The 21247-nt window shown below is 49.4% G+C and overlaps 1 protein-coding gene across 1 annotated transcript; it reads left to right on the forward strand.

Annotated features, from left to right (window-relative positions):
- Window positions 1-18239: 18239 nt before the first annotated feature.
- Window positions 18240-20113, forward strand: LOC123186785 (uncharacterized). The gene is made up of 3 exons (XM_044598487.1): window positions 18240-18886; window positions 19040-19269; window positions 19410-20113. Exons 1-3 carry the CDS (start codon window positions 18271-18273, stop codon window positions 20022-20024), a joined length of 1461 nt encoding a protein of 486 aa, XP_044454422.1. The 5' UTR covers window positions 18240-18270; the 3' UTR covers window positions 20025-20113.
- The last annotated feature ends 1134 nt before the right edge of the window (window positions 20114-21247 follow it).

The following is a 21247-nucleotide window of genomic DNA, read 5'->3' on the forward strand; positions in this document are numbered from 1 at the left end:
GGTCGTGCCGCCCTCGCCCCACATCGCCTGTCCCCGCCGCCGCGCGGCCCGGGAGCCCGGAGCCGGCCCCCGCGGCCCGCTCCCTCGCGCCGCCGCCCGGCGCCTATTCGCCCGCGCCGCCGCGCCGGCCGGCGCCGACATCGCCACCACCCGGCCGCCGCGCCGCCGCAAGCCCCGGCGCCGACATCGCCGCCCCGTTCCGGCCGCCGCCCGCGCCGGCGAGCGCCGCCCCGCTCCGGCCACTTCGTCCCGGTCTCCTTCCTCTACTCCGGCGAGCTTCCTTCCTCCGGCGAGCTACAGTGATCCCGGCGAACCTCAAAGTCCGTGCGCCAGATCTGGATCTGAAAATATCTCCTCGGTTGACTTTCTCCCGAAACCCTAGCTCATGTTGCCTTTTTCATCGTGCCGTAACTTTGCATTCGTAGCTCCGATTTGGGCATATAGCATATCAAAATGTTCGCCTCAGAGAGTACATCATTTCATTCCATTGCATAATTTTCATTTGAGTTCATCTTGATGCCCGAAATGCTGTTAGAAGAGGGCTACTTGAGATATTTGTCAGATCTGCTACTCCATTTAGACATTTGTCATTTTTGCCACGATTATTGTGTGCATGATATGCCCTGTTGCTCTACATATGTTTTGTTAAGGGTTTTGTCATCTTTCCAGAGGTGCAACCCATGTATTTTTGTGATGTGTGTGGTGACTAGCACAAGCTTGCCAAGTGAGGCACTTGGTAACTCTGTTTTCAGGGACTTAGCATTTCCACTAAGTCCTTGACCTGTTTATCTCATGATGCCATATGTTCTTGTTGTTTCCGAGTGATCCGTGCCTCTTTTGAGGATGATCAGTAAGGATGTTTTATTAATCTTGTAGTGCTCTATCCATCCATGTCTTTGTTTGCAATTATGGAGCACCCTAGCTTGAGTCAATCGAGCTCTACTTTTGCTACTTCGTGAATCTTGGCAGATTGTCAACTTGTTTGCAATTTTGCCGATGTTGTTGTAGTTGATCCGTGCATGCTATGTTATTGTTCTTGCCATGTCTAGCTTGAATTTTGTGTGTTCTTGATAGATGTATGCTTAGTTTTTCATGACTTGCTCCGTAGTGAGTGCATCGAGCTCGTAAACATGCCTACTTGAGATATGTTTCAGCATGTGCCAGTTTTCACAAAGTCTGAAAACTGATTATGCTTTTGCTATGTTCACAGGCTTGCTAATGTGTTTTCTGTTCCCTTTTGGCTCAAGGCCACTAAGGGACTTTTGTTAAGCTTTTTGAGTAGCTCCATGCCATGTTTTACTTTGTCATGTTCAGATCCTGTAGCATGTAGTTTCGTTGCTCCGAAGAGTGCTACCTGATCTGAAATTTCGGACAAGTGTTAATTTCACTAAGTCTGAGATCTGTTTACCATATGCATTTTTGACATGCTTGTTTGAACCTGTTAATGGATGAATTGGCCGTAGCTCAGTGCTAGACTTTTGTTAAGCATCTTCAATGCATCCCTGCCATGTATTTTGTTGTCATGTTTGGGTGCTGTAGCATGTCCATCTCATTGCATTTAGATGGCTACTTGCTGTAAATCGCAGACCGGTGTCATATTTGAATCGCTTGCCATTTCCAAACCGTAACTCCGATTCCGGCGTTCTTTATATCGTTTTGAAGCGATTTCATCTCATATTTCCAGTGGCACACTTGGATTCCCAAGTTGAGGCCAGGTTCATGCATCCCTTGTCAAATCTTGCATATGCATCCCGCATGGCATCCCGCATAGCATAGCATCATTGCATCTTATTGTTTGATCCTTGCACGTGGTTGATTGTGTCCTTGTTGCTTGTTTGTCTTGTTTGGGTAGAGCAGGGAGACGAGTTCACTGACGAGGAGCCCGTTGAGTTTGCTTTCGAGGATCCAGTCAACTCTGATAACTTTGCAGGCAAGATGATCATACCCTCGAAATCACTACTATCTTTGCTATGCTAGTTTGCTCGCTCTTTTGCTATGCCAATGCTACGATGCATACCATTTGCTTTCAAGCCTCCTAAATTGCCATGTCAAACCTCTAACCCACTATGTCCTAGCAAACCGTTGATTGGCTATGTTACCATTTTGCTCAGCCCCTCTTATAGCGTTGCTAGTTGCAGGTGAAGATTGGAGGCCGTTCCTTGTTGGAACATTTATTTACTTGTTGGGATACCATTATATTGCCATGTTATCTTAATGCATCTATATACTTGGTAAAGGGTGGAAGGCTCGGCCTCTCGCCTAGTGTTTTGTTCCACTCTTGCCGCCCTAGTTTCCTTCATATCGGTGTTATGTTCCCGGATTTTGCGTTCCTCACGCGGTTGGGTTATAATGGGAACCCCTTGACAGTCCGTTTTGAATAAAACTCCTCCAGCAATGCCCAACCTTGGTTTTACCATTTTCCACCTAGCCCTTTTCCCTTGGGTTTCGGGGACTCAAGGGTCATCTTATTTTAACCCCCCCCCCGGGCCAGTGCTCCTCTGAGTGTTGGTCCAACCTAGAGCACCGTGCGGGGCCGTCCCTTGGCAACTTGGGTTACGTTGGCTCCCGTACGCTTAGCTTATCCGGTGTGCCCTGAGAACGAGATATGTGCAGCTCCTATCGGGATTTGTCGGCACATCGGCTGGTGTTGCTGGACTTGTTTTACCATTGTCGGAGTTGTCTTGAAGAACCGGGATACCGAGTCTGGTCGGAACGTCTCGGGAGGAGGTCTATTCCTTCGTTGACCGTGAGAGCTTGTCATGGGCTAAGTTGGGACTCCCCTGCAGGGATTTGAACTTTCGAAAGTCGTGCCCGCGGTTATGGACAGATGGGAATTTGTTAATGTCCGGTTGTAGATAACTTGAACCTTAACTTAATTAAAATGAATCAACTGAGTGTGTTACCGTGATGGCCTCTTCTCGGCGGAGTCCGGGAAGTGGACACGGTGTTGGAGTAATGTTTGCGCAGGTTGTCCTCTAGTTTCTCGCTCGCGCTTTGCCTCCTCTTCTCGCTCTCTTTTGCGAACAGGATAGCCACCATATATGCTAGACGCTTGCTGCAGCTCCACATATATTTACCTTACCTTACCTATTAAGCTTAAATAGTCTTGATCGCGAGGGTGCGAGATTGTTGAGTCCCTGTGGCTCACAGGTTACTATTACACCAGATGCAGGGCCTGATGATTCCGCTCCAGGTGATGCGCTCGAGCTCAAGTGGGAGTTCGACGAGGACTCTCAACGATACTATGTTTCTTTTCCTGATGATCAGTAGTGGTGCCCAGTTGGGGGTTATCGGGACCGTGTCGCATGTTGGGTTATCTTTTATTTTGGCACCGTAGTCGGGCCACGAGTGTTTGGATGATGTAATGTTATTTATGTACTTGATTGACGTGGCGAGTGTAAGCCAACTATGTTATCCCTTTTATTATCTATATTACATGGGATGTTTGTGATGATTGCCTGACTTGCGACATATGCCTTCAATGCGATTATGTCTCTAAGTCGTGCCTTTACACGTGGGAGCTATAGTCGCATCGAGGGTGTTATAAGTTGGTAATCAGAGCCTTCCCCGACCTTAGGAGCCCCATTGCTTGATCGTTTTTAGCAGCCGAGTTGTGTCTAGAAAAATGTTTTGAGTCATTTAGGAATTATATATCGGAGAGTTTAGGAATTCTTTTTACTTCCCAGTCTCCTCAGCGCTCTGGTAAGGCATCCTGACGTAGAGTTTTGACTCTTCTCTTCTCAAATTTCACTAAAAAAAGTTTAGGATCACGCGGGTATCTTGGAATCGTTCCGATGGTTTTATGACGAGAACATTGTCTTGGTGCCTCCTGTCAGGGGTTTTGTGGAAGTGTCCCGGGGAGTTGAGCTCTGAGGTGTTGTCGTCATAATTTTATCGTTGCAGTTCTGGAATACCTGAGTTTAGTACGTCGACATCGAAAATCTCTTTTATGCAGTTCGTTGGTGAGATAACCTCGACGCCACCCAGTACCCGGGCGGGAGTTCGGGAGTATCGCCATAACTTGTATAACGGATGCTTTTCGAAGGTTGAGGTAGATGGTTTCCGAAGTTTTCTCGGTTATGTGTTGAAGGATGGATACAGCTGGATGTAGGAATTGCTAGATTTGGGTGAGATATTATGCTTCCCCTGTATCCCCAACACATGATTGCATAACCGGAAAGGTTCGGGAGTTTCATAGGTGGGAATTCTCGTAGCTCTAGTTCTTCTTCCACGGATATTTGGTTTGAGATTGGGATTTCTTACCGATTATTCGTTCTTGATCCTTACCTTGTTGATTCATTTCTCTACCTAAATTCTAAGTGGCTTCTCAGTTTATGGATATGTGACCATTTCAAGAGGAATGCATTCGTTCATTTTGTTCGGATGTGAAGACTATATGTTGCAATTTTCATTCCATTGGATTCAGCTTCATTTATCTGTCTATGTGCTAACGGTGGTCAATCTCTTCAGGATGGCTCCCGCTAAGAGCACCAATCAGAATCAGAATCAAGATCCGCCACCACCTCCCCCTCCTCCGGAGGCATGGCAAGCTGTGATGGCCGCAACCAATGCAAACACACAGTTGATCATGCAAATTCTCCAAGAGCGCAATCAACGCAACCAAGGGAACCAAGGCAACAATCAGAATCACTTTGCTACACTCAACCAGTTCCTTGCTAATGGGCCAAAGACTTTCAGCAATTGTGTTGAGGCCACCGATGCTGACGATTGGCTCGTGGATCTGTGCAAGCATTTCGAGTGCAGTAACGTCAGGCCTGAGGACTTTGTCAAGTTCGCTTCCTTCCAACTCAAAGACCAAGCTGCAGAATGGTTCCAGTAGTACAAGGATTCCAGAGGTGGACGTGTGATCACTTGGGATGAATTCCGTCAAGATTTCAGAGCTCATCATATCCCTCAGAGCATGGTCGAAAGTAAGCGTGAGGAATTCTGCAACCTGAAGCAAGGCTCTTTGTCTGTCTATGACTACAACAAGTTGTTCCAGAAGCTCGCCCGCTTTGCCAAGCAGGACGTACCTGATGAGAAGAGCATGATATACCAGTTCAGGGGTGGTCTCAGAGAAGAAATTCAGCTAGCTCTTGTTCTCTTTGAGCCCTTGAGGTACGATGAGTTCTACAACATGGCACTGAAGCAAGAGGCTGCTCAATTGAGGTGTGATGCTTCCAAGAAGCGAGTCAGAGATGTTACTCCTTCTACAACATGGCACTAAAGCAAGAGGCCGCTCAATTGAGGTGTGATGCTTCCAAGAAGCGAGTCAGAGATGTTACTCCTTCTTCCTCTACTCAAGTGGCCAAGCAGCAGAAGTATTGGATTCCTCCTCCTCCGTTCCGTCAGCCGTATCAGCAGAAGAGCAAAGGTGGCAGTGGTTCTTCCCACCCACCCAACCCTGGCTTTCAGAACAAGACTTCGTCTCAAGCTCGAAGATCGAGTGCTCCGTACCACCGTCCGCTTTCAGAGGTCACATGCAACAAGTGCCAACAGAAGGGTCACTATGCCAACAAGTGTCTCAACCAGAGGCGTCTTCCTCCTCCTCCTCCTCCTGTGAGATGGGCAAGTACAACTGTGGTCAAGCATAACCCCAAGCACGCCAAGGTCAACTTGCTGAATGCAGCTCAGGCAGAGGACTCATCAGATGTCATCATGGGTAACTTTCCAGTTAACTCTTTTCCCGCAAAAGTTCTTTTTGACACTGGTGCATCGCATTGTTTCATGTCAAGATCATTTTCTTCCAAGCATGACTTCGTTTCACAAATGTTGGGTAAACCTATGGGAGTGGTTTCTCCGTCTAAGTCTATGAGGGCTACTTCAATAGTCCCGGATGCTTCTATCATGTTGGGTGATTTCAAGTTTCTGGCTTCTCCAGTGGTCCTTGGTAACTCGGATATTGATCTTATTCTCGGGATGGATTGGCTTTCTAAGCACAAGGCTCAGCTTGATTGTGCAGCCAGGAAGATTCAATTGACTCATTCGTCTGAGGATGTAATTGTCTTTGCCGCGAATGACGATACCATCCGTCTATTTTCTCTCAATGAGAAGGGTGAACTCGATGCCATCTCGCAAATTCCAGTCGTTTGAGAATATCAAGACGTCTTTCCAGAAGAGCTTCCAGGAATGCCTCTGCACCGGCCAGTTGAATTCGTCATTGATCTTGAGCCCGGCACGGAACCTGTGTGCAAGCGCCCTTACAAGCTCGGACCTGAAGAGTTGAAGGAGCTGAAGAAGCAACTCGATATTCAAGAAAGAATGGGTCTCATCCGACCTAGTTCTTCTCCGTGGGGTTGTGGTGTTCTTTTGTGAAGAAGAAGGATGGAACGGACCGACTTTGTGTTGATTACCGTCCATTGAACAAGAAGACCATCAAGAACAAATACCCACTTCCCAACATCAACGAGTTGTTCGAACAACTCAAAGGTGCCCAAGTATTCTCCAAGCTTGATCTCCATATGGGTTATCATCAGATTCGAATCAGTGAGCAAGATATTCCCAAGACGGCTTTCAGGACAAGCTATGGTTCATATGAGTACACTGTCATGTCTTTTGGCCTCGTCAACGCTCCTCCGACTTTCTCTCGCATGATGAACTTCATCTTCAACGCCTACACCAATGACTTTGTTTTGGTCTATCTCGACGACATTCTGGTTTTCTCGAAGAACAAGGAAGATCATGCCAAGCACTTGCGTTTGGTGCTCGATAAACTCAGAGAACACCAGTTCTACGCCAAGTTCTCTAAGTGTGAATTTTGGCTCGATGAGGTTCTTTATCTTGGTCATATCATCTCTACCAAGGGCATTGCCGTGAATCCTAAGAAGGTGTCTGCAATTGTGAATTGGGAACCTCCTCAGAACGTGAAGCAACTCCGTAGCTTCCTCGGTCTCGCAAGCTACTGTCGAAGATTCGTTGAAAACTTTTCTGAGATCGCGAAGCCTCTCTCAAATCTTCTCCAGAAGCACGTCAAGTACGTTTGGTCTCCGGAGTGTGACATTTCTTTCAACACTTCGAAAGAGAAATTGATCACTGCTCCAGTTCTGACTCCGCCTGATGAATCCAAGCCGTACGAGGTCTTTTGTGATGCCTCTCTCCAAGGTCTTGGCGCAGTGTTGATGCAAGAGAAGAAAGTTGTTTCTTATACCTCTCGCCAGTTGAAGCCCAATGAGAAGAACTACCCCACTCATGATCTCGAGTTGGCGGCAGTTGTGCATGCTCTTTTGACTTGGACACATCTCTTATTGGGAAGAAAAGTGGACATTTTCACTGATCACAAGAGTCTCAAGTACATCTTCACTCAGCCTAATCTCAACCTCAGGCAAACTCGATGGGTCGAAATGATTCAAGAGTATAATCCGAGTATCGAGTATACTCCAGGCAAGGCCAATGTGATTGCTGACGCATTGAGCAGGAAGGCTTATTGCAACAGTCTGATTCTCAAGCCTTATCAACCCGAGCTTTGTGAAGCTTTCCGCAAACTTAATCTGCAAGTTGTTCCTCAAGGTTTCCTCGCCAACCTTCAAGTCTCTCCTACCTTGGAAGACCAGATTCGCCAAGCTCGGCTTCTTGATACTATGGTGAAAAAGGTGAAGATTGGGATTGCCAAGAGTCAACCCAAGTACAAGTGCTACCACCTTGATGACAAGGACACTCTCTTCTTCGAGGATCGTATTGTTGTGCCCAAAGGTGACCTCCGTAAAGTGATCATGAATGAGGCTCACAATTCTCTCCTCTCCATCCACCCTGGGAGTACGAAGATGTATCAGGACCTTAAGCAGGCTTATTGGTGGACTCGAATGAAGCGAGGGATTGCTCAATTCGTGAATGAGTGTGATGTCTGCAGAAGAGTGCAGGCAGAACACCAAAGACTAGCTGGTCTCCTCCAACCTCTTGCCATTCCAGAATGGAAGTTTGACCACATTGAAATGGACTTCGTGACTGGGTTTCCAAATTCCAAGCGTGGCAATGATGCTATATTCGTTGTCATCGACAAACTCACTAAAGTGGCTCACTTTCTGCCTATCAAAGAGTCAATCACTGCAGCTCAATTGGCGGAACTCTATACCTCTCGAATTGTCTCTCTGCACGGTATTCCACAAGTGATCTCTTCAGACCGTGGCAGCATCTTTACCTCCAAGTTTTGGGATTCTTTTCAGAAGGCCATGGGCACCAACATCCGCTTCAGCACAGCTTTCCATCCTCAAACTAGCGGTCAAGTCGAGCGTGTCAACCAGATTCTTGAAGATATGCTCAGGGCTTGTGTGATCTCCTTCGGCATGAAGTGGGAGGATTGTCTTCCATATGCTGAATTCTCCTACAACAACAGTTTTCAAGCAAGTTCGGGCAAGGCCCCATTTGAAATCCTGTATGGCAGGAAGTGTCGTACCCCTCTCAACTGGTCTGAAACCGGTGAACGTCAGCTTTTGGGTAATGACTTAATCACAGAGGCAGAGGAAATGTGCAAAGTCATTCATGATAACCTCAAAGCAGCCCAATCCAGGCAGAAGAGCTACTATGATAGTAACCACCGTGATTTGGCTTTCGAGATCGGAGATCATGTTTACCTCCGCGTCTCTCCTATGAAAGGTACTCGTCGCTTCGGTATCAAAGGGAAGCTTGCCCCTAGATACGTGGGACCTTTCAAGATTGCCAGCAAGAGAGGCGACCTCGCCTATCAACTCGAGCTTCCTTCAAACTTTGCAAATGTTCATGATGTGTTCCATGTCTCTCAGCTCTGAAAGTGCTTCAAGACTCCTGACCGCCCCGTCAACTTCGAGGACATTGAGCTCCAAGAAGATATCTCTTATCATGAGCACCCAGTTGCTATTCTCGAAGAGACTGAATGCAAGACTCGCAACAAGTCAATCAAATTTCTCAAAGTCAAGTGGTCACACCATTCCGACCGTGAAGCTACCTGGGAACGCGAGGATCACCTCTGTTCCGAGTACCCGATGTTCTTTCAGTCCTAGATCTCGGGACGAGATCCTTTCGTAGTGGTGGAGTGTTGTAACACCCCGGATGTAAATTTCCCAATTTGTACTCCAACTCTTACCGTTTCCGGCGTTAAGTTATTTTATTTTCTCGGGTTCGGATTTTTGTCTCCGTGTGTTGTTGTCGTTGTCATGCATCTCATATCATGTCATCATGTGCATTGCATTTGCATACGTGTTCGTCTCATGCATTCGAGCATTTTCCCCGTTGTCCGTTTTGCATTCCGGCGCTTCGTTCTCCTCCGGTGGCCATTTCTAGCTTTCTTTCGTGTGTGGGGTTTAAACACTTCCAGATTGGCCCGAGACTTGCCAAGCGGCCTTGGTTTACTACCGGTACACCGCCTGTCAAGTTTCGTATCATTTGGACTTCGTTTGATACTCCAACGGATAACCGAGGGACCGAAAAGGCCTCGTGTGTGTTGCAGCCCAACACCCCTCCAATTTCGCCCAAAACCCACCTAAACCTGCTCCATCATCTAGAGCTTTCGATCACGATCCCGTGGCCGAAAACCGCACCTCATTTGGACTCTCCTAGCTCCCTCTATGCCTATATATACACCTCCCCCTCCAAAATTCGCGGTGCAAAACCTACCCTAACTCTCCCCGCCGCCGCCGGACAATTTCTTCCACCGACGGACGTGTCCGCCCGCCGTGTTCGCCTCCACGTGGCGTCCTCTCATTGGTCGCGCCGCCCTCGCTCCACATCGCCTGTCCCCGCCGCCACGCGGCCCGGGAGCCCGGAGCCGGCCCCCGCGGCCCGCTCCCTCGCGCCGCCACCCGGCGCCTCTTCGCCCGCGCCGCCGCGCCGGCCGGCGCCGACATCGCCGCCACCCGGCCGCCGCGCCGCCGCAAGCCCCGGCGCCGACATCGCCGCCCCGCTCCGGCCACTCCGTCCCGATCTCCTTCCTCTACTCCAGCGAGCTTCCTTCCTCCGGCGAGCTACAGTGATCCCGGTGAACCTCGAAGTCCGTGCGCCAGATCTAGATCTGAAAATATCTCCTCGGTTGACTTTCTCCCGAAACCCTAGCTCATGTTGCCTTGTTCATCGTGCCGTAACTTTGCATTCGTAGCTCCGATTTGGGCATATAGCATATCAAAATGTTCGCCTCAGAGAGTACATCATTTCATTCCATTGCATCATTTTCATTTGAGTTCATCTTGATGCCCGAAATGCTGTTAGAAGAGGGCTACTTGAGATATTTGTCGGATCTGCTACTCCATTTAGACATTTGTCATTTTTGCCACGATTATTGTGTGCATGATATGCCCTGTTGCTCTACATATGTTTTGTTAAGGGTTTTGTCATCTTTCCAGAGGTGCAACCCATGTATTTTTGTGATGTGTGTGGTGACTAGCACAAGCTTGCCAAGTGAGGCACTTGGTAACTCTGTTTTCAGGGACTTAGCATTTCCACTAAGTCCTTGACCTGTTTATCTCATGATGCCATATGTTCTTGTTGTTTCCGAGTGATCCGTGCCTCTTTTGAGGATGATCAGTAAGGATGTTTTATTAATCTTGTAGTACTCTATCCATCCATGTCTTTGTTTGCAATTATGGAGCACCCTAGCTTGAGTTAATCGAGCTCTACTTTTGCTACTTCGTGAATCTGGGCAAATTGTCAACTTGTTTGCAATTTTGCCGATGTTGTTGTAGTTGATCCGTGCATGCTATGCTATTGTTCTTGCCATGTCTAGCTTGCATTTTGTGTGTTCTTGATAGATGTATGCTTAGTTTTTCATGACTTGCTCCGTAGTGAGTGCATCGAGCTCGTAAACATGCCTACTTGAGATATGTTTCAGCATGTGCCAGTTTTCACAAAGTCTGAAAACTGATTATGCTTTTGCTATGTTCACAGGCTTGCTAATGTGTTTTCTGATCCCTTTTGGCTCAAGGTCACTAAGGGACTTTTGTTAAGCTTTTTGAGTAGCTCCATACCATGTTTTACTTTGCCATGTTCAGATCCTGTAGCATGTAGTTTCGTTGCTCCGAAGAGTGCTACCTGATCTGAAATTTCGGACAAGTGTTAATTTCACTAAGTCTGAGATCTGTTTACCATATGCATTTTTGCCATGCTTGTTTGAACCTGTTAATGGATGAATTGGCCGTAGCTCAGTGCTAGACTTTTGTTAAGCATCTTGAATGCATCCCTGCCATGTATTTTGTTGTCATGTTTGGGTGATGTAGCATGTTCATCTCATTGCATTTAGATGGCTACTTGCTGTAAATCGCAGACCGGTGTCATATTTGAATCGCTTGCCATTTCCAAACCGTAACTCCGATTCCGGCGTTCTTTATATCGTTTTCAAGCGATTTCATCTCATCTTTCCAGTGGCACACTTGGATTCCCAAGTTGAGGCTAGGTTCATGCATACCTTGTCAAATCTTGCATATGCATCCCGCATCGCATCCCGCATAGCATAGCATCATTGCATCTTATTGTTTGATCCTTGCACGTGGTTGATTGTGTCCTTGTTGCTTGTTTGTCTTGTTTGGGTAGAGCAGGGAGACAAGTTCGCTGACGAGGAGCCCGTTGAGTTTGCTTTCGAGGATCCAGTCAACTCAGATAACTTTGCAGGCAAGATGATCATACCCTCGAAATCACTACTATCTTTGCTATGCTAGTTTGCTCGCTCTTTTGCTATGCCAATGCTACGATGCATACCATTTGCTTTCAAGCCTCCTAAATTGCCATGTCAAACCTCTAACCCACTATGTCCTAGCAAACCGTTGATTGGCTATGTTACCATTTTGCTCAGCCCCTCTTATAGCGTTGCTAGTTGCAGGTGAAGATTGGAGGCCGTTCCTTGTTGGAACATTTATTTACTTGTTGGGATATCATTATATTGCCATGTTATCTTAATGCATCTATATACTTGGTAAAGGGTGGAAGGCTCGGCCTCTCGCCTAGTGTTTTGTTCCACTCTTGCCGCCCTAGTTTCCGTCATATCGGTGTTATGTTCCCGGATTTTGCGTTCCTCGCGCGGTTGGGTTATAATGGGAACCCCTTGATAGTCCGTTTTGAATAAAACTCCTCCAGCAATGCCCAACCTTGGTTTTACCATTTTCCACCTAGCCCTTTTCCCTTGGGTTTCGCGGACTCAAGGGTCATCTTATTTTAACCCCCCCCCCCCCGGGGCCAGTGCTCCTCTGAGTGTTGGACCTACCTAGAGCACCGTGCGGGGCCGTCCCTTGGCAACTTGGGTTACGTTGGCTCCCGTACGCTTAGCTTATCCGGTGTGCCCTGAGAACGAGATATGTGCAGCTCCTATCGGGATTTGTCGGCACAGCGGGTGGTGTTGCTGGACTTGTTTTACCATTGTCGGAATTGTCTTGAAGAACCGGGATACCGAGTCTGATCGGAACGTCTCGGGAGGAGGTCTATTCCTTCGTTGACCATGAGAGCTTGTCATGGGCTAAGTTGGGACTCCCCTGCAGGGATTTGATCTTTCGAAAGCCGTGCCCGCGGTTATGGGCAGATGGGAATTTGTTAATGTCCGGTTGTAGATAACTTGAACCTTAACTTAATTAAAATGAATCAACTGAGTGTGTTACCGTGATGGCCTCTTCTCGGCGGAGTCCGGGAAGTGGACATGGTGTTGGAGTAGTGTTTGTGCAGGTTGTCCTCTAGTTTCTCGCTCGCGCTTTGCCTCCTCTTCTCGCTCTCTTTTGCGAACAGGATAGCCACCATATATGCTAGACGCTTGCTGCAGCTCCACATATATTTACCTTACCTTACCTATTAAGCTTAAATAGTCTTGATCGCGAGGGTGCGAGATTGCTGAGTCCCTATGGCTCACAGGTTACTATTACACCAGATGCAGGGCCTGATGATTCCGCTCCAAGTGACGCGCTCGAGCTCAAGTGGGAGTTCGACGAGGACTCTCAATGATACTATGTTTCTTTTCCTGATGATCAGTAGTGGTGCCCAGTTGGGGGTGATCGGGACCGTGTCGCATGTTGGGTTATCTTTTATTTTGGCGCCGTAGTCGGGCCATGAGTGTTTGGATGATGTAATGTTATTTATGTACTTGATTGACGTGGTGAGTGTAAGCCAACTATGTTATCCCTTTTATTATCTATATTACATGGGATGTTTGTGATGATTGCCTGACTTGCGACATATGCCTTCAATGCGATTATGTCTCTAAGTCGTGCCTCGACATGTGGGAGCTATAGTCGCATCGAGGGTGTTATAGTCCGAGACGGGCGACCTGCCGCTACAAGCTCATCTCCCAGGCTCTTCATCCTGGAGATATAGGCGCTGCTAGACATGGAGCCTTTCTTTGTGTTGGTGATGGCGATCCGTAGGTTGGTGATGCGCGACTGGGACTGCGAGGCGAATAGGGTAGTGATGGCAGTCCAGAGATCGAACATCGTCTCCTTGCTCGCAACTTGGGCGAGGATCTCCATTGACAGAGAATTCAGGAGACGGCTTAGGACTTGCTGGTCCTTTGATATCCACTGCGCATACAGAGGATTGGGTTCTGTGGCGGTGGTTTTGTCCGCCTGCTGCTGCTGCACCGTCTTCGGTGGCGCTGCATCTGATCCGTCCAGGAGGCCGGTGACCTGCGCTCCTCGCAAGCCCGGCATGACATGTTCCTTCCATAGGATGAAGTTGGTCTTGGTGAGCTTCAGATGGGAGAGCACCAAGGTTGAGGGAAACGGTGGATGAGGACGACATGGCGAGGGTAATCGAGGAAGGAGGTTGCTGGCTAGATCGATGGGAAGAGGATGGCTCTGTATACCATGTTAGGTGGAAGCGTTCCTACTCCCTCATGAGGGAGCCGCGTGTATATATTGATCAAGGCAGGAAACGCCCCTGCCGTGGCTTACAAGGTTTCACCGATCTCTTGGGGATTCGGTAGTTACATAGGAGATAGAAAGAGCTATGGGAGTGGAAGAGATAGAGTTAGTTTGAGATTACAACAGAAATATATCTCTAAGTCTAACAGGACATGGGACATTCGTCGGCTCATGGGATTCGACGCGTCGCCATCTTCCATGCCCTACTCTTCCTTGTCGAAGCTCTTGGCCTACACGTCTCCGGTGGACGTGAGATCGACGATTGATTCGTCGTGGTGGGAGGCCGACACGTCCACCATGACGCGGTTGCGGCGCCAGGTGTTGCCGGTCACCCGTTGTGGCACCGGAGTGCGACTCTACGTCGCCGGCGTCCGTCGCAATGTCTTCCACGGCCGCACGGCCTCCGGCAAGGCAGCGGCACTAGCCTCACACCCGATCCATGTGTCATATGGGCGCCATAATCGATTGCATCTGTCGTCTTCTCAGTGCACCATAATCGACTACGTCTGACGTCTTCTTCGGTGCACCATAATCAACTGCATCTCTAATGACTGATGAGTCGGCGCCTTGGGCGGTGACTGTGTCCCCTTCTGGTGCCTTCCTTGTCTTCTCTTCTGTTCCCTCCTGCAGTCAGAGCAGGAGTGTCGTGGACATAAGTGACGAGGCGGACACTGTTGGCTAGAGTTTGTTGCCGTTGTGTAGTCGTAGACGTAGCCATGGATGTCGATGTCTAGGTAGTCAATCATATATTTTTTGACAAAGAGTGAATTTTATTTGCACAAAAGGAGCATCAAAAGATACATAACACAATGAGCACACATATGGAATCTGCATAGTTAAGATGCACACAACCAACACCAACACGCACAAGTTATATAAGACCAAAGTTATGCGTGTGCGAGAAGAAAAGAGAAAACCCTAAAGTGGTCAGATATGCGATTGACAAACTGCAGCAATGACCACAACCATCTCATGACACCACAAGGACGACAAGATTCTTCAACAGCGGGAGCAACACTCAAGTATCGTCGTCACCTGATTCAACCACCAAGGTCAGAATCTAGATTTTCACCCTGAACAATCAATCCAAGCATATCCGAGCAATGCCTTCAACAAGGTAACGACGTAAAAATATATTGCCATTGTCAGGTATAACCAGCTCGGGTCGGACCTAGGCTTTCACCCCGGAACTCGAGACCGGGTGTTGGGTAGCACCACCATCAAAGTCACTGAAGTATTGTCGCCACCACTTTTCTGCACTCCCAGCAACTACATGCGATGTGACCACTGCCAATGCATAACCATCCCTCTATGTCAAGCCTTTGTCCAGAATTTGCAACCACGTCCATGTGCAATGGCCGGCTAAGGCAAGCCGGTGCACTAAGGAAGCCAAATCCAGGCGGAGAGCCCCGGCAGACCAAATCGTTGTAGCACTATAGCCTTCGCACTGTGTTGCGCCACCTGAACGCGTAGACGCCTTAGCTACCCTATCCAATCATGTAGTAGTCATGGTCGGCGGTGTAGTCGTTATGGATGATGAAGCCGCACAAAGCCGAAGGCGTAAAAACATTGCGCTATGTTGTAGATGACAAAACTGCAGTCATGGATGACGCACCTTGCAGATGTCAGAGAGTGTCACCGGCGATGAGTCCACCGGTTTTTCAGGACCGGAGGACACCCACCGGGGGCACATATCAGTTTTGCCAAGACCGTTTGACCGTGAAAGGGGCCATCACTAAAGTTACGCCGTGTCGATATAGTCATGCCGTCGTAGCTGAGATGGACAATGCTGTCATGCCGTTGTAGATAACGTGGTCGATGCCACCGTCGAAATCGCATAGGTCTTGTCGTTATACTATCAAAGGACACTGGAGATGTCCGTCATGTGGACAGGCGGCAGCGGCGGCGTGTTGACGAAATTGTCGATGAAGACCTTGGTGATGAAGTATCGGCGTTGGTATTGTAGTGACGTGTCGACAATGATGCGTTGCATGAAGACGTCAATCGCGGCGGCGAAATGTCGATGCCGGAGAAGTCGATGTGTATGTCGGAGTCACTTCTCGTGGAGACGTGCTCGACCGACCAGGTATGTTGCCTTGTAGCGTACAAGTCGATGACGGCGGTCAGCTGGATGTAGATGTATCGGCATAGCTCAATGCAATGCAGGAGGTGGTGGTCTTTAGCCCAAGTATATATATTTGCGGATGCAGCCAGCCGTGGTATATTGAATATCAAACCCTGTCTCTAGCTAGCCGGCACCCAGAACGTTTTTGGTATGACTACAAGCGATCGATCAAAGCATGCATAAAGTCTTGATCCATTGCATGCGTGGCAGACAGACCTCACGTCAACCAAGCTCTTTCTCTTTTGAATTTTCACGGGGGGAGAGAACTCCTCCATCTGAATTGTATTTATTTACCTATAAGGCTTTGCAGCCTGTCGCAAGATAGGTTCAAGTGAACCAGAGATACAGAGGATACAAGGGAGGAGACATAAAATAAAACAAACACAACATACCAATGACACACAAGACGCCACACACAATAGGGGAGAACAAGGAGGAAAACACAACACAACACAACAAAGAGCACCGCCGATGTAATCGAACGGCATCGGCCAGCCGAGACTAAACCAAGACACTGCACCGTCGATGTAATCGAAAGGCTCCACACAACCGAGACCATACAACGACGCGACACCACCTGCGTCACGGGGCACATTCGAAGGGTCACACGAGGCCGAGACGACGCCACACCACCTGTGTGCCACCGGCGTCGTCAAGGGGCATCAGCAAGCAGACCAAACCACGGCACTGCACCGTCGACGCAATCGAAAGGCACCGTGCATCCGAGACTGCACAACGCCACAACACCACCTGTGTCGGGGGTACATTCGAAAGGACACACGAGGCCGAGACGACGCCACGACACCTATGTGCCACCGGCGAAATCGCAGGGCACCGCCTAGCAGAGACACACCAAAAAGCACTCGAGCACGAACATCGCCAAAGACACAAACCCACCGTCGACCCCCAAGCCGGCCGCAACACCATCAACATCAACCACACCCCACCGACAACCGCCACCCACGCAAGCCGGATGTCACCAATAGCCATGGTCTCCAAGATGATGCCTCCAAGGAGGTAGCGACGAACTTGACGCCATCGTCATCCGATCTAGCAAAACAAGATCTTGGGCTTTCGCCCGGAGACACTCTCGAAGGATTTGGGTGAACTGGACTCCTCAGCAACGCCTCCAAGAAAGTGAACGACACCAAAAATGGTGCCGCCGTCACCGGCATCAACAGCAGTTTTTGCAAGGATTTCTCCAGGAGCCAATCACGACCAAATCGCCTGAGATCCAAGACCTGGCACACCTAAGGCCGCCGACGCAGGCCACGAGAGGGGAGCAGAGCACCCCCCAACTTACCACGAAAAGGAGGAGAGCCCGTCGCCGTGGATCCTGGGACTCCCTCCACCTCCCATTCCCCCGTACAAGCAAGACTGGCCAGAATAAGAAGCTTGCCATAAGGACCAGCACGGCACAGTCGTGAACGAGGTGAGGGATACAGGAGAAACGCCGCCGCCCGCCAGATCTGGAGCAACACGGGGCAGCAGGGCCAGCACCGGCCGCGCACGGCGCGTCACCCGGCCAGCCGCGCACGCCCCAGCCTCCACACCAGCGCGGCCAGCCACGGGACGCTGCAGCCGAGCCAGCGAGCAGCCCCGCGCCCCCGTGCCCGAGGCACCGCCCAAATCCACCCACTCGCAGCTCCACGCCCACGCGCGTAGCCCCCCAACGCCGCCGCTGAAGCCGGAAGCCGCCGGGACCAGGCCCCGCTCGCAGATCGACGCGCGGGCCAACAAGTGACCCCCGCCGTGTCCGAGAGCCGTCCGTTGACGCGAGGAGGATCCCTGCTGCTGCCGTCAGCCGCGCGGCTTTGCCCCACGACGTCCTCCGGCAGCGGCAGAGAGAGGATGGACGGGCGGCGGCGGCGGCGCTAGCTAGGGTTGGGGGGGCCGCACGGGGAGCGACGCGGGCGTGGGCTCTTCTCCTTCAGTTCTAGTTTCAACCAAGCTCTTTGATCGGAGAGTGAGATTCAAGGAAGAAGCAGTTGTACACAGGAGGCCATGTACATACGTAGTCCGGTTAGGACTTAATTTGTCAAGTAGTACATGCATGGTTCGGTTAGGAAAGTGTCAAGAGTCCATGATATATTAGTTTTGCTAGCTCATCAGGTTGCTTCCGGCTTGAAGTAGCACTTGTCCAAGTATACGTACGCGCGTGTAGGTCTATGGTTCATAGTTGGAGTAGGATTGAGGTGGTCGTGAGTCTTGGTTGCCGGATGTGTATATCTATATATACATGCACAGGTTTCCAAGAGTAAATTCTCTAGCTGGAAAGATCTGAAACACCATCGTGGAGATCCAAGCTAGCGCCGGCCGGAAAGATCCGAGGACCAGACGGACAAGATAATGGACTACCCATCCAAAATCAAACCAACCTCGAAATCCAGCGCTGCTGCCAGGGGCGACGACAAGGAACTCGTCGATTTCATCTTGCAAGACATGGAGAACCTGGGCCATCGGATGCTATCCATGTTACATTCCCTGAAAACATCCAACGGCCACATATTTGCTCCCTCCATATGCTCCTACCAGGCCAGGGAGCTCTGTTGCACCACGTCCAGGTTAGACAGGGTCATCTCCAAGGAATTCCCCATTGATCAGCAGGACCATGAGCGCAACCCGCGGCTTGTGGAGGAGGAGGAGAATCTTTCCACGGGATTTCTAAATATGTTCAACAAGTACTATGAGTTTCCTGAGCATTACGAGAAGGAGAAGGAGCTGGCGCGGCTAGTTGTTGCAGAGGAAGAGGATGCGCAGGAGGAGTATCCCGAGGAGGTTGGGATGACGTTCGACGAGCTCGTGAAGAAGGAGGAGGAGGAGCAGGCGCACCTGGATAAATCCTCAATGGAGTACCTCATAAAGAGGATGGAATCCGAGCGGATAGACTTGGCCTATGAACGCAGATTCTGGGAAAATTCATGGGGCAGCAAGGACGGAAGGTGCGGTGGCTTCGGAGATGCAAGTAAGTCAACATACATACATACATACATACATACATACATACATGTTTCTCCTTGTGTAAGTCAAGGGGATGGCAGAAATGTTTAATTTGCTTACTTTATTTACTTATTCATATTAGAATCCTGATAGTAAACACTTGTCTTTGGTGCTGCAGCCACATTGAGTCCTATGTACTTTACACACTGCACACCCGGTGTCATCCCATCCCCAGCTGCTGTCGCCGCTACCACCTTGCAGGTCTACTCCATCAAAATAACTGTTCCGAAAGACTTCAACTGGCCAGTCAGAGCGTACGGCACGGTCGCTGCTCGAGACACCGTGGATCGCAACCGCAACATTCTCTTCTCTCGATCAAGGTCTAAGTACCAAGAACTCACCCAAGAAGTATGTACTCTGTTCAGTTTTCTCGTCATTCTCCTTTGTTTCTTGTTCCTACATTTGTAGTCCATTACGATTAAGTATTTTTGCAGGAAGCCATTACAATTTTCTTTAGTATAATGATGATGATGATATGATGCTTGCAGGATTGTTCTTTATGCTTGACTGGTCCATCTCGTGCGATTGTTGCTATGGACCCTGTTGACTTTGAAGTTGCACTCACGGTTGAGGGGGTGGACAAATATAGCGTGTCGATCACCCTCGACCACCGCGTTGAAGATGGCACCACTTTCTCGCTCTCCAGTGACCGTTGTGTCGCAGAGTTCAACATTCAGCAGCTCGATAGATCGCTCCAGGCTACTATCTTGGGTGTACGCGTGACAAAAGGACGGTGGCCTTTCAAATGTGGATGCCGAGTTGTCTGCTCGTGGTCTCCCTTGGCTGCAACAGAGGATATTCGTACCACTTACAGGCAAGTTGTGTTGCTTGAGCACTGTGGTAAAGGAATGCCTATAGGATCAGATGACTACCTTCCTCTCTCCAGGAAAGTGATTTCAGTGGAATCACATGGAACACTAAGAGTGGCCATCGAAGCATATGGGAAGTCTCGACACTGGATTGCTCGAAAGGCTCACATTGACTTCGATGTTCAACACTGCCAAATAAGCATGCGCGAGTGTTCAATTGGGGATGCCACAGTGGAGGTTGCCGTAGCCTGGTCGTTGCTTGTCAATGAAAAGGCAGACCTCTTCCTCGGTTGATTGCGCAGCCATGTAGTAAGATGGCTATGTAAGATGTCAAACTAACTGTTGTGTATCGTCTAGTCTAGGATGTGTTAGTCATATAATTATCTACTCATCATCTTGGTACTGACTACAACAACTTGTATGCTGTGAATCACTGTGCTCTGAGTCACTGATCTGATCGATTGTTTTTCTTCCATTTTACTACTATTATTACTATACAAAATCATTATATGTCAGCTTCTTCTGGCAAGGGTGGTGTGGAAATCTCTTTTCTATTATGATGTATGTTTTGTGAAATGACATCTATTATTTTCAGACATAAAATTGACAAGTACCCCCTCTTTGTGCAAGTCTTATGTATGTTTGACCAAGATTATCGATGAAATAGTATTTCACTACCAATGGACGTCATATTTTTTATCAAGAAATTTTACCTCTCTCGCATTTGATCGAACATGTTGTCGATGCCGGTGGAGTTGAAGGGACCATGGGGTACATGGGCCACCGGACTGGGTGGAGGGGGCGCCCGTCCTCGAGTCGTCGTTGCCTTGCCCTTCCTCGGCCCCTTTGGCTTGATTTCGCCCGTCTGCAGGAGGGGTTGGAGGAAGCACCCGTCCTCGGGCCGGCACCCGAGATGGTACCACCGTGCGCGGAAGGGAGCGTGGCGCCCATGGTCGGAAGGGTCCTTACTCCATGGAGGACGTGGTTGCCTTGTCATTCCGTTTCACCCCGGCGGTGGAAGGGATTGGCGCGGTGGCGAGGAAGTTGCAGTGGGAGACGCGGAAGGTTGAGGCAGCATCAATGGGTTCAGTGAGGCATGAAAACCAACGGGCGATGGCTACGGGTGGTCAACGCCATCATGGCGCGGCGGCGGGGAGAAAGGAGTTTTTTTGAACGATAACAGAGAGTATATTCATTGTAAGAAGAAGACGGTACGAGGACCCGAACTGCTCGGTTTATAGAGGGAAACCGGGCGAAAACCTAAACAACGGCAAGCCACACCTAGCAACCTAGGCCTAAAGTACCACAATACATACAAGACACCGGGAAGGCAAACAACAAGTCTGCCATGAGCATATTCATCAACCTCATCAGCACCGGAGAGAAACTACGTGCCCGAAAGGAGGCGGACATATGTCGCTCTGATCCCACGAGAAACGACCAACATAGCACATCTGGCGCTCCTCGCATTTGAAGGGTGCTCAAGCTACCCAACCTCGACGGCCGACGTGCATCCG

The sequence above is a fragment of the Triticum aestivum genome, chromosome 2A (genome assembly GCF_018294505.1).
Source record: "Triticum aestivum cultivar Chinese Spring chromosome 2A, IWGSC CS RefSeq v2.1, whole genome shotgun sequence".
In the NCBI taxonomy this organism is placed as follows: Eukaryota; Viridiplantae; Streptophyta; class Magnoliopsida; order Poales; family Poaceae; genus Triticum; species Triticum aestivum.